Below are 14,309 nucleotides of genomic sequence, written 5' to 3'. Positions count from 1 at the left end.
TATATTGTATATACAGGGTACGTTTGTGTGTGTAGACACACACACACACACATTTACAATACAGGTAAAGGAAATTACTGTCTCTAGAACGAATGGCTCCTGTCCCAGGCACAAAAATGCTGGCAACTTTAAGACTACCCACAGACATTTTTGAGTACATACAGGGTGTGATCCGCGAATAATAAAGGACCGTGAAATAAAAATCCGCGAATTTGGGGGGCCCCCTGTATGTGTATAAACTATGAAGTCATGGAGAGCATATGGTGTTGACAGACTATGATGGGAAATGTTTAATAAACAATAAGGAAGAATTTGTTCATAAAGATGTAATCATTCCCACTGATTCAGTATTCAGCGTAGTCTTGCATAATTTTTTACCACTGCAATACAATCTTCTTAAATCAGAGTTGATTTGATTTTGGATGGTTCACTGTATCATAAATGTCAGATTGAATGTGATGCTTTCTTCATATAACATGACTTGCTCATCATGACATCCACATTACTTTCATAGAACAAGTTACTCAATTTTTGTTGCCCAAGGTTAAAAAAGCCGGTGTAGCTTTTTTAAGTATGCTGTACGACTAAGGTGTTATTACTAATGGCAGGATAAACTTTGAGTTGTGTCTGAATACCCAATGATACATTTATATCCAGTTGCTTCAATGTTTTAGATCTCTTTAAAGGAGAGCTTGGAGAAGAAGATTGCTCTGTATACATGTCTGAAAGTTATGGTAATAAAACCAATAAATCAGTACAACAGAAGATCGTTTATCTGAAAATCCAAAAAATTAAACAAAATTTATTACACAAAAAATAGTCCATTACTCCAGAGTTCCACTATAGTTCCTGAAGACTCCACCACATCAAGCAGTGCTGCCTGCAGTCAGCAACCATGGCCACGTGCATACTTTTTACTCTTACAGTAGATGCTCTATCATGTCATCCCTTATGATGCTCTCAAGTACATTACACACTATGCTGTCAGGCTTACTGGTCTATAAGTATTTGTGGAGTGACAATCGCTCTTTTTTAATATAGGACCCACATAATATATTTTCCAGTCACTGGGGCCTTTTTGCTCTCATCCAGACATTTACAGAACAGGAGCTTAAGGAGCTCAGCAAGCTCATTACACTACTATCTTAACGCTGTGGGAAACACCATATCAGGGCCGGGATCTTATGAACCTTTAGCTTTGACAATTTATTTCTTATACCCTCTTCTGAGAAAACAATGCAGATCAGCGCTGTCTCAAACCATCTCTCCTCAAATGCAGGAAGTTTGTGAACACTGAGGAAAAGAATTTGTTCAACGCCTCCATCTTGTCTTGGTCAGAATCTGAGTAACTACCATCTTCAAGCCTCGGTTCCACTACACCTTTTCGCTTTTTTAATTTTGACTTTGCACGGCAATCACATCTGACACAACCCTTGCATTGCTCTCCTATACTGTATAATATTTTGATAATTGCATGGGTTGGTAGGACAGCGGTAACCAATGTGACAAGGGTTCGATCCTCGGCCTGGACACACGTACAAATCATCACAAGAGTCCCAGTCCCTGATTTCCTCCTTTTCCTTTTCATTTATCCTCTTCACCAAAAGATTGGCTTGCTAGCCGCCCGGGCGATCGGTCACGTCTCTGTCACGCACTGTTGGCAAGTACTGGACATGCACCGGCTCCTGAATGTACACTCGCACCAAAAAGTATCGGTGCAGGGTGAGATCGACGACTTCCGAAACGATACGTATACACTGTGATATGTCGGGAAGGTTGGTAAGTGTATCCTCATAACCCCCCACCTCCACTAGGTGTTGCCATATGGCTGATAATCAGTGTGTTTGTTTCCTCTTTTCGGATTGTTGCTTTGTGTCGACTGAATGATGAGTGAGGGTTCGGTCTCGGTGAACGTGGGTATAAAACAGAGGCAATATGAACTACACATGCCAGACGACATGGAAACCTCAGAGGGAACACGAGGAGCTATTATTGCCCTTCATAACGAAAGGTTCGGCGCCACAGATATTAGCCGGCGGATTGGTGTCCACAGGAACACCGCTGCACGATGGATTCCGCAATACCTCGAAACTGGTGCTACAGACGACAGGTCTCGGAGCGGCCGTCCACGCTGCACCACCCCTCAGGACGACCAGGTTGAGTGGTTTATTTGGTAGCATAAATTAATGTGGCAATATTCACAAGTATCACAAATAATTTTGTTAACAGGGAGCTCCTCATATTTCATGCTGTCTATTTATCACTTCCCGACCTTATTTATAACGGTTTGTTTCACTTGACCAGGCCATAGTAGCTGCTCAGCAGGATTACAGGGCTGCCAACATACGGCTGGAACAACTCGCCTTTTCCAATACCTATCGTCACTGGTCTCAAATTGTTCACACTACAGTATGCACCGATACTTTTTGTTGTGAGTGTACCTGAACCCTCTCCAGTGTTGGTCAAGTCTTGTCTTGAAAGAGCTCACACTCGGTGCCGTCACAACACTTTTTGGTAGATTGTTCCAAGAGTTTACAACCCTCATTCCGAAAAAGTTTGCCCTCACAGTTTTCTGGACTTGCGGCTTCTTCAAACTTGAGCTGTGACAAAGTTAAGAAGAAAACCCAGAAATTTAAGACGTGGGTTAGGACAAACGATGAGCAGGATAGGAGGATGTATGCCAGATCCAGAAACCAAGCAAAGGCAGAGTGTAGAAGGGCTGAAAAGGAGTTCCAGAGGCTGATTGCAAGTGGGGTCAAGTCAAACCCAAAGGCATTTTACCGCTATGCAAAGTTGAAATTAAAAACGCAAGTAGGAGTATCGTGTCATAGTCACAATAGCATGGCTAGTCTGTTTATCACTTAATAATTCATATTATGCTCCACCGTCCACTAACATGTGTAAAACTAATGAGTTACCCCTAGAGAGAGACGTGTTTTCTCTAGCATTAGGTGCTGTCCATTTTCTATAACCCCCCGAAACCTCTCTACAAAGTAAATTTGAATTTAAGAGATAACCTGTATGAGTAGCCATAAGTCAGATATACCTACAGCGAGATAAAGCATTCAAGAAGTATTGAGTATAAGTTGAAAGCATCATATATCTTTATGTTTAGAGTACATAGGGTTAAGACGATATGTTTTGAGTACCCAATCACCAGCTGTAGTCAGTCTATTGTTTCTCGTGAACTTACGAGATCATAGTTCAAAACTGAAGTCACCTTTTTGGTCTGTGAACATCAGAGAATAATGTAATTGTTATAAGTATGGTAATATGGTAAGGACAGTCTAGCGTCCTTACCTGAAGCTGACGGACGCTCGCCCCACAAGAGGTTGAGCTGCAAGTCCAGAAAACTGAGAGGGCAAACTTTTTCGGAATGAGAGTTGTGAACTCTTGGAACAACCTGCCTGAGAGTTGTGACGGCACCGAGTGTGAGCTGTTTCAAGACCAGACTTGACCAGCACTGAAGCAGGTTAAGATACATTCAGGAGCCAGTTCTTGCCAACAGTACGTAACAGAGAAGTGACCGATCGCCCAAGCGGCTAACGAGGCGATCAGTGGTGAAGAGGATAAAAGTAAAAAGTAAGTAAAAGTAGAATATTGTGACTTGACCAACACTGACGCAGATATAGATAAATTCTGTAGCCTGTACATGCCCAGTACTTGCTAATAGTATTTAATAGAGACGTGACCAACCGCCCAAGCAGTCAATATTGTTGTCAATATCTGAATATAGTCAATTACACTAGAAAATGAAGGTCGTAACATGCCCAGGACAGACCGCGTAACGGCTAGTAAGCTGATAAGTGGTAGAAAAGATAATTAAACTTAGGAATACTCCTTGCGTGTACAGTATATAATCCGTAGATTTACCGTTAGTATTTCAGCTAGTAATAAGTTAAATCAGGTCCTCATTTTTGTTAGTTGAAGCAAGCTGTAAGCATCGGAAGCTGTAATAAATGACTTAACTACTGCACCATAAACCTAATTGGTGGGGATGAAAAATGTTCAACTGTGGCGCCGTAGGTGTGCACTCTGCGCCTGCGCACTGAGGCAGGAGCACACAAGCGAAGGGAGCGAACTTCACAAGGCCGCTCATTTAGGAGGTAATTTAATGTATATGAACCTAATCCTTGAATTACAAACGCTATGTATTTAAGTATGAATATCCCCACTATCCACCAGAAATGAAAAATTAGGAGAAATTATCTTCATAACTCGTTAACGAGGTGAATAGTGAGGGTTAGGTTGCGTGGTGTGGATCAATGGCTGGCAAGATGCATGTATGCGTGGGGCAGACATCAGCTGGGCGCCCTCACATGCCGGCCGGCCTTAATTTTATACACCCTCACATGTTAGGCTAAGTATGGATATTACTAGCACAGGAAGCCAGGCAGAATATCCAATGTTACTGCCACATGGGTGAGGTTGAACAATTGAGGGTATGATATTATAGATGACAGTTCATTATTATTGTTGACTTACATCTCACATATTGCTGTCCAAAATCATAATTATAATATTAGGGATTATGTGTTAAGAGAGAGATTTATAATATTGCAAAGTGGAAAGACCCTTAAAAATTTTAAGTTACAAAATGATTGTCAGATCGATCACCTTGTCAGTGTTAAGAGCCATTTATTGACAAGTTAGCTAAGATTTAAGTTTATAAGGTTCATACAGACCATGTACAGTATATATCATTTGTAAGAAAACGAGACAAACAATGCAAGGCAGACCAAGCCCAGGTGGTAATATTGCAGTAAATATCAACTACAGAATTTCGGAAATTCACTACAGTACACCCAATCGATAGAACCATTTTTTCTATGGTAATTTTCTTATGCAGTATTACATGGGGTTAGTTTAGGTAACACAACACTTTTTTATCAGATTCTTTGGTGCTGTAATCTGAAATTTTAATGCACAGGTTTTCAGTAGGAGGTATGTTGATTTTTTTCCTTGTACTTGTGTTATTATTTTATATTTGGGGTCATACTGAGAGTAGCTGTACTATGAATTTGTGTAAAAAAAAAAAGTAGGTGACTTTGTATTGAATGAACAATATATGGGCACCATTATTAACAGTTGACAAGTCTGGGAACTTCCTAAATTACCAGGTATTGGTACATTACATAATTTATAGCTCGTAAATTGAACTAAGCTAACATGCGTAACCTTACCTTAATTACTGAAGTGATCTTCTATTTTGTAAAGGAAGACAAGATAAATAATGTGTTATGCTGCTGTTTACGGTATATTTGGTAATACTGGCTCAAAGGGCTAATACCAAGAGGAGTGGTTTGATATTGTTAATTTTTTTCCACGTGTTCTTTGAATGATAGTAATAAAATTAGGTAATTTTTCGGATTGGACCATCAGCTGTTTTTCATTGAAAATGATTCTAAAAATAACCAGTTTTTACTTGTTTTAGGTAATTATTTATGACTATACCTGTACAGCCGTTCATTTTTCATAGAAAATTAATTTAAAAACGGTGCAATTTCACTGTTTTATAGTGGACACTGTTGTAGTTGTGGTAAATGTGTTAATTTTATTAATTTATTTTTTCTTACTATGTTTTCATAAGTGAGTTTCGATGTGATAATCATTTCTTGTGCAAATTCTTCGTTTGGTAGATAATTAGGCGCCTAGGTGTGCACTACTTTGTCTTCGGCGGTAATACGGTGATGACGTCTCATCCCCGGATGTAAACATCCAATCATATTGACGTAGTGTATTTAAAAACACTCCCCTGCACCGCTCCAATCGAGGCTTATGCTCAGTGTACTTTATGAGCTGCATGGGTCCGGGTGGCTGCTCTCACGTAAAAAAAAAAATGTAAAAATACACCATATCATAGTAAGTTCTTTCTGTTTAATATGCTAAGGGGTGCGGGGGCTGGAGCACCACGGCTAGGAAGTTAGGTAAGGTTTAGTTGGTTTCTTTGGTTGGGTTGGTGAAGTCTTCTAACATCGCTTCTGCCGCTTGTTTTTCTTGTCAACTGAGGTTAGGTTAAAATTATAAATAACCATTTTTACCACATTTGCACAAACTACGACAGTGTCCACTATAAATCGGTGAAATTGCGTCATTTTTTATGATAGTTTTTTTATGAAAAATTGCTGGCGGGTGAGTCATCAGTAATTACAGAATACATGTAAACTAATATGTCAGGTCTTGTCTTGCTTTCTTGCACCCCTAACTGTGTGGAGGGGGGGGGAGGGGTTATTTATTTGTCGTTTTCTTTTGTGCCTTTTTTTTTCTCTTCTCTCTCATTTTGATTTTAGTTTATCCTTTTAGCATTAAGTCTATCTGGCGCCTTATGACCTTGACTGTTGCGGCACTAAGATTGTATTCATAATCATTCATTCTTGCACACCCCCTGGAAAAAAATTTGCAACGCTGATGGCTTGAAACTATGTCTTAAACCTAGTTAAGGAGGCTGTTTTGTGAAGAATTTCAAATTAATGGATACCTGTATTATTCTTATTGGTATAGCTAGATCTTACAAATTTAAAGGCATATTTTTGTTGCAGTGCAGTATGTTCAAAAGGTTGTTAAACTGTTTTGAATGTTTTCTGAACTTAATGTCTGATATGTCAGTTTTTGTACTGAGAGGCCAGTTACAGTAGTGTGTGCCATCAAATCCAATCTTTATATAAAAGTAAAATATTTGTATGTAGTAAATCAAAGTGTCTGAAAAATACAGAAAATCTAATAACTATTTCTTTAATTAAAGTTAGGTGGGCTGGAGGGCTACGTAGAGTCCAAGAAGTGTGTCGAAGTGTGGCATGTTCCCCCGTCTCTTGTGAGGACCTCCCTGCGGTGACACGCGCCATCGTTATTATTCCACGCACAGCTCCACCATCATCTTCATAAAACACTATTCAAACAGAAGCAAAAATGTATCATCAACCACCACCAAATGTTGACTCAACTGCCTCAATTGAGGTAGGTGTTGTAATGTTAAACTTGTATGAATTTGTATTTTTTGCAAGGTACAGTAATCAAACTTATTTTTGCTTTGAGTAAAAAAAAAAAAAGGCAGGGATTTTATATTTGTAAAATAAAAATGTTAAGGAGAATTTATTTTCTTCTAACAGGGTATGCCTGGAGCTCTGCCATCCAAAACGCCTGTGTCACTTCTTCAGGAGTTATGTATGCGACGAGGAATCTCTCCAAAATATGACTTGCTGCAGATAGAGGGTGCTGTACATGAACCAACTTTTGTCTACAGAGTCACGGTTGGAGAGTTTGCTGGTAGGTATATAAGCTCCTTTTCTTCAAATGTTTGCCTCCCTGTCAGAAACTTATTAGACTGGTAATTGTTTATGACGACAGCCACTGATTTTTCATTGAAAACGAATTTAAAAATGCTGCAATTTCACTGTGTTTTATAGTGGACACTGTCGTAGTTATGGCAAATGTGTTAAAAAGTGTGTAATTAAAAGTTAACCTAACCTAACCTTAAGCTAAACTAACTTAATTCCTGCTGTAGGCGAACTTACTGTTACTGAGATGGGGGGAAACGGTTGTGAAGTCCTCCATATTTACCATTAGACTTGGTAGACTATCAAACTCAAGGCATTTGTGATTGCATTAATTCATCACTTTGATTTTTTCTCTTCAGTTATACTGTAGTATTCCAAAACAAAGACGAAGAAGACAGAAAACTGTATTTTCTGATTACCATTATTCTAAGAATTTACCTAACCTAACCCTGGTGGTGGGAGTGATAAATAGATATTTAATTTCTAAAATATTTATGCAAAATCAATTTGATTCAGTAAGTTCATAAACAGTTTGAGCCTACAAGCAACAGTGTGTCTATATGCCATAGAATATGGAATGCTTCAATGTTACGAGGGGGTTAGTGTCCGGAGGTAAAAAAAAAAAATACCCCACTAAACAACAGGTAGCCCCACTTGACACCAGAGATACATTCCTAAAAAATATCTCATGCTATACGGATCCAAAAAGCCTTTGAGAGTCGTGTTAAAGGTGAGAGATACTTGTTGGAAGGAAGGTGTGTGAGAACGGTAGTATGGGATACAGCCCAACAATGTACAGTACATTAAAAAATTATTTTAAGGCACTACTCATTCTCACTTCAACACTAATTCCATTATTTTGAACTCTCTTCAATAAATTGTAACTCAACTTGAGTCTGAACAATTGGTCACCTGATGAAAATAGTTCCCCCACCCTCAATAGATGGCAGCACGAGTGGGCAAGTTTGTCTGCTAGCACAGGCCCACCACTGTGCCGTTCCTTCATGATATGAGTCACCTGAACAACTACAGTCCAGGAAGCAGTTATTCAGACTTGGAGTGATTTATAATTTATTAAAAAGTATATGAAATGTTGTAATGGAATTAGTGTTGAATTGAAAAAAATACAGTAATGTCTTAGGAATTTTTTAGTGTATGTTTTTGGGCTGAGCTCCTGTTTCCTGTTCTTTCAGTCTCTGTCTTTCCTTTCACTGTGCACCTCTCAGTTTTTATTTTTAGCACAAATTTGCACAGGACAAGGTGCTTTAGGAACATTTCTCTCATGTGAAGTGGGGACTACCTGAATTGGCCTTGAAGTATAACTGTGATCGAATTAAATTTGAAGAATTTTGTGAATAATCAGATTATTTCTTAATATTCTGTTTTATGTAAATAAGTACAGTTACAGACAGGTCAGATAATGATGTAGATATATTTTCCAGATTCCCAGTTTAATGAAGTTTCATTGTAATAGGGGTGTCCTTGTACTGTATGTGTACAGTGGGGTATGCTATAACGAACGGATCCTACTACGAATATTCCTATAACGAACGGTTTTACCTATAAAATTGAGAATGCTATAACGAACGCAACTCCTACAACGAACGCGGATGAATACGGGACTATTTTGCCTGGCGCATGAATATTGTTGTACCGCGACCCACAACAAGAGCGTCAGGCGCCATCTTTGTCTCATTGTGTAGCCAGTGCACCACTGTTATTGTTGAAATTTCGTCTTTTGATGTGGAAATTCGCGTTATTTGTATAACTATTTTGTTATACAAGTATACAATTGTAACAATGAGTCGTCCAAAGCGAGTGAGAAAGCTAATAACCCTTGAAACTAAGAAAGAAATTATAAAGAAACGTGAGAATGGAAGAAGCATTGCGAAACTTAGTGATGAATATGGGATGGCTAAATCGACTATATGTACGATTTTGAAGAATAAAGAGGAGTTAAAAACTGTGCAAGTGGCTAAGGGAATCTTTAGACTTAGCAAAGCAAGGTGTAATGTGATTGAAGAGATGGAAAATTTACTCTTAGTGTGGATAAAGGAGAAAGAAATGGCAGGTGGTAACATTAGTGAAGCTATAATTTGTGAGAAGGCTAAACAATTGTTTGAGGACCTTAAAGCCAAGACTCCCAGTGGAAGTGATAGTGATGTGCCAGTGTTTAGGGGTACCTGCATGCTGAATAACACTAAGGTAAGATAAAGTACCGTATTTTTTACATTTTCCACAGAATTTTTTCAGTGTTAAGCGGTTGTATTTGGGGGCCTGGAACGGATTAATCCTATAACGAACGAATGCTATAACGAACGAGGTTCTGGAACCAATTACGTTCGTTATAGCATACCCCACTGTATTTTTGCATACTTAAGTACTTAATACAGTATTCATTCATATAACTTTTAATGTGACTAATGGTGTAGTACTTTGTTCTAGCTAATGGATCAGGGCAGAGTAAGAAGAAAGCTAAACATGCTGCAGCAAAAGCAGTACTGGACATAATTATTCAGGGTGGCGCTGCTGGAGCTGGTGGACCTACAGCTGGTGGAGCGCCTGGGGCACCACCTGAGCTGTAAGTCATTTTGTTAACAGTTAAATAAATTAATTGATAAAGGGTGGAATTACTAAACCAAGCTTTTAGTTCATCACTTTCCATGTACCCAAAGAAGGGTGTAGTACAGTACAGTGTGAGGGTAATGTCTCGACCTTTCTTTAATACATTTGCCTAAACAAGTGTTCAGAATTTTTCTTGAAACTTGCATCTTGGTAATCTCTTATCTAATGCATTTCATTAGGTAAAGGCCTTTCAGATAGTACTGCTCTTTTACTCTCTTGAGTTATGTAGTTTTAGGTTGTGTTGGTTTATTTTAGGAAGAAAAAAAAAGATGATTTTGCATAATTTTCAGGAGATGGAGATATACCAAGAACTGAGTTAATATACATCTAGTTATCAATAAAATATATATATTTTTGCCGTTGGTTTTGTGTAGCATCTGCTGTATAACAATAGATTATTCTTTATTTCAGATCCACTCAGATTGTCTCACCATATGATGATGGTATCCCAGGGAACCCAGTTGGATCCTTGCAGGTGTGTATGACATCCACATTATATAATACTGTATACTGTACACACAAAACCCTCAGTACTTCAGAATAATAGGAGCTGTACCCTTGTTGAAATGAGTAATAACCTGGTTGTGTAAGGTACTGATATATTCAGAATTTTTAATGGGAAAAGTTTTAAGTTTCAACGGAGGAATAAAAGTTAATGGTAAAGTAATATCAAATACTGTATATTCTACACAGATGATACTGCTCTTATCACGGATAGTGAAGAGGCGTTGCAAAAACTGGCTAACAGATTAATGGGAAATGGGTGAAGAATATGGGTTAAGAGTTAATGCTGTAAAGATGATAGTAATAGTTGTTTCAAAATTGAAAATTATTTTCCCAAACAAAAAATTAGGATAGGCAACAGGAAACTTAAACAAATGGAAAATTTTATGTACTTTATGTGTGAAGTAATATTACCTGTGAAGGTAGATGTCTGAAAGAAATAACAAAAATAGGCCAAGCAAAAACATCTTTTAATAATCTAAAAGGCCAAATAATATATATACACACACACACACACACACACACACACACACACACATTACTGTCGCATTTATTTTTGAGTGTACGAGTGAATTTGCGTTGATGGAGGGCTTACTGCATAGTGTACACTATAATATATAATACACTTAGAAGGAACCAGGAGAGGATTATAAATTATCTCTATTTCAGTAACATTGTAATTTACTTGCATCTTTTGACAACTATTTGGTTAGTTTTGTAAATCCCAATTTGTTATGTTACAGGAGCTGTGCATGGCGCGTCGGTGGCCCCCTCCCACTTATGATCTTACCTCGGAGGAGGGTTTCCCTCATGAGCGAACTTTCTCCATTGCTTGCACCATCGGCAATACAAAAGAAATTGGTAAAGATTTTTTATTTTGGATTCATTTATGAAACTTTTTTTTTTTTTTAAGTTTTTATGTGTATTAGATAATATGTTGCTTTTATAGTTTGACACCTTTGGTTGGGGCTCTCATTAATGTGCTAGCCTCTAAGGGCATCACTCAGACCCTGAGTTGACAGCTGGAGGATGACCTTATGATCATACTGTACATCCCTTTGTATCATAACTATCACCTTGATAAATGTTTTCCTTTGGAGGCATAAGGTTAAACTACTAAAGCCATACAACCCAGTCAAACATTGCACCACTGCTATGGCTCATCTCACCCCTGCTTGACAATAAAGCTGCTCATGCTATTTGGACCGATTTGCACCTTTAGAATAATTATCAGTGTATATAACTAGGTGTCTTGAGATTGATACACGACTGTTTGTGTACATGTATTTTCTGTTCTCCATATATTCCAGGAACTTCCACGGCATATCCCTTGTGGTTCCCTCTTCCTTTGTGTATATGCTTGCATCAACCATTAGTACAACACCCCCCTCCCCAAATAGAAAATGATGCCATACTCTGCTCACTTATGTACAGTAGCTAAAGAAGTGTCTAACAGGGTGGGTACGTATAACTCGTGATATCTTGGGAGGGTTGGTATGCGTGTCTTCACCTACAACCTTTCAGTATCCAACTCAGTGGGTGGGTTGACATATAGGAATAAAAAAAACGGTCAAGTGATTACTATCACATAGTATAAAGAGACAACACACACAGTATACACAGATACTTTTTAGCTACTGTACATTGCTGCTTTCATGATGGATACCCCCACCCCCCTTCCTGCCTTTTCTTTTACCAGTCCTTCACTTCACATTCTTTCAGTATATAAACATCACCGAACCATATTCTGATCTCTCTCTCTCTCTCTCTCTCTCTGTGTGTTTTGTTAAATTTCTTGCAATTTCATCAGGTGCCTTGAAGGTTTATGATTTGATGTGTTTTTGGTTTTCAATCTTGCTATTTTGTTCAGTTACCTTGAAAAAATATGTTTACCTCATAATACTGAATGTAGATGGTGAAGAAGCTGTTTTTCCTTGGATTTAAATATCCTGGATCAGATATCTACTATTCCTTCTCTTTCCCAGCTGCTTCAAGTGATCTCAAAGATGAAACAGTTTTGAGGTATCTCTACACTGGTTGCTGTCTTTTAGATGGGTAGGATGTAGCGTCCCTTAATGAATAAGCTTTATCAGAGTGCTATTCAGCTTTCTTCTCCAAAGTTTAGGCATAAAATGGGTGGAGACATGGTTTTTCACCCTTGCTAAATACCCACCTAGTTCTGGCTGGTTAGTTAGTTATTGGGGGAGAGTGTGGGTTACCACAGTCTTATGGTTGATGTGGTCATGATCAACTGTTGGTCCGTTTTACTCTACTCCCTGGCTCCACTTCTGGAGATCCTGTTTGGCCCCTACTTCCTAATTATATCATCATCCTGAATATTAGGAATTCATTTCCATAGCTTGGGACAACATAAGAGTTTTATGTAGGTAATGGGGAGTCTTTGAGATAATTGCCTGCCATATAGTGATTGGTACTTCTTTCAGGGTTTGATCCTGAAATCCCATTTCTTGATAACCAGTGAGTGATCCCACATCCCACCTGCCTCCCTGGGATTTCCTTGGTGTTTAGCTGAAGCTATTGTGTAGTTGCTGTGAGCCTGGTTTCCTGTTTTGTCAAATGTGGTGTGGTCTGTGGAGTAAAAAGAATAAACTACACAGCATCTTGACTTTTCACACTAAGGAAATATAGCAAACCATGACCTCTGATATCTCATTTTAAGAAATGGTTGTCTTGTGGGAGTGGTTGATTTCACATTATCACCATTTGTCATGGTCTAAGGGTTTATTGGGAAAACCTCATAAAAGCCTTGTTATAAAATGTGTTTTCAGGATCAAAACCTCATTTCTAGTTGAACCTCTAGATAGGCAGCTCAGACTTTGTCACTCATCCCATGGGTTCATATTTACTCAGCTAGAAACTTAAAGCAAGGTGATACTTTGCTCTTGAAATCAGAGATACTGACTATTTAATTCCGCTGTAACTAAACCTCTTACCGACAGTGGGCAACTTTTGATTCTACTCTCTCTTCTTAGAGATGGGTGATGTTAAGATGAGCCATCAGCTGTCAAATGGGGATGTGGCATGATGGCCAAACCCTCTAGAGGCTTAACTAGATAATAGAATTTCAGGATCAGTTCTCCATTTATGAATATTTACTACTCTTGGAGGTTTCAACAGGTACAGGTAAAAGTAAGAAGCTTGCAAAGCGACAGGCAGCATACAAGATGACACAGCGGTTGAAGGACCAACCCGTAGAGCAACCCCAAGTTAACATGTTAGCTGACGACGACGATGAGGTAATACATCTGAATGACTTGCCTTGCTAAACTTGCATGATAATATATGTAATGAGCTTGTGGAAGAGGAGGAATCTTGTGTTAATAATAACCATCTGTTCCTGGACTTGAAATAGGCTTCAATAATTTCTAATTACAAAGATTGGCCATACATTAATTCAAAAATTAAAACCCTTCGAATGCAGTAGACAAGTATGAATTTTATTTGGAAAAGTTTGATTACCAAATGATTCTAATACCTGCCAAGTACTGTAAACAACTAAAAATATTACTATTCTTTTTAGCTGTAAATTTCATGATTATCCAAAATCACCTAGTGGCAGTGGAGGAGGGGGGGGGGCTGTGAAAGGTACTCACAAAATGTCTTTCATGGGCACATGTAGGGACTAATGTAATCATGCTAATCATAAGGGAAATGCTTATGTCATTGATACAAAAGGATTTTATAAATTTAAGATCCAAGAAGATTGAGATATTTGAAGATAACAAAAGAGGATGTGGACAAGTCATTGGACATTTGTAAATGGAAAATTATTGTGAAGAAAAAACATTTAAATCTGTTTTTGGTGAAAATTATGTAACAGTGATAATAATGAAAGACATAACAGGAGGTAATGGGAACAAACCCATTATCTGCCTCAGTGCAGGA

The 14,309-nt window shown here is 38.3% G+C and overlaps 1 protein-coding gene across 1 annotated transcript; it reads left to right on the top strand.

Moving 5' to 3' along the window:
• Positions 1 to 4,038: 4,038 nt before the first annotated feature.
• LOC121866465 (RISC-loading complex subunit tarbp2-like) lies at positions 4,039 to 13,660 on the top strand (the record flags this gene model as incomplete). Its single annotated transcript, XM_042366171.1, is given in 7 exon segments — positions 4,039 to 4,106; positions 6,743 to 6,954; positions 7,107 to 7,263; positions 9,720 to 9,855; positions 10,311 to 10,374; positions 11,147 to 11,264; positions 13,542 to 13,660. Coding segments are annotated over 6 exon segments (642 nt in total), but the record flags the coding sequence as incomplete, so codon positions are not given.
• Between the last annotated feature and the right edge of the window lie 649 nt (positions 13,661 to 14,309).

Source organism: Homarus americanus, unplaced genomic scaffold (genome assembly GCF_018991925.1).
Source record: "Homarus americanus isolate GMGI-L3 unplaced genomic scaffold, GMGI_Hamer_2.0 scaffold16430, whole genome shotgun sequence".
NCBI lineage: Eukaryota > Metazoa > Arthropoda > Malacostraca > Decapoda > Nephropidae > Homarus > Homarus americanus.
This window is presented reverse-complemented; position numbering and strand designations above follow the sequence as displayed.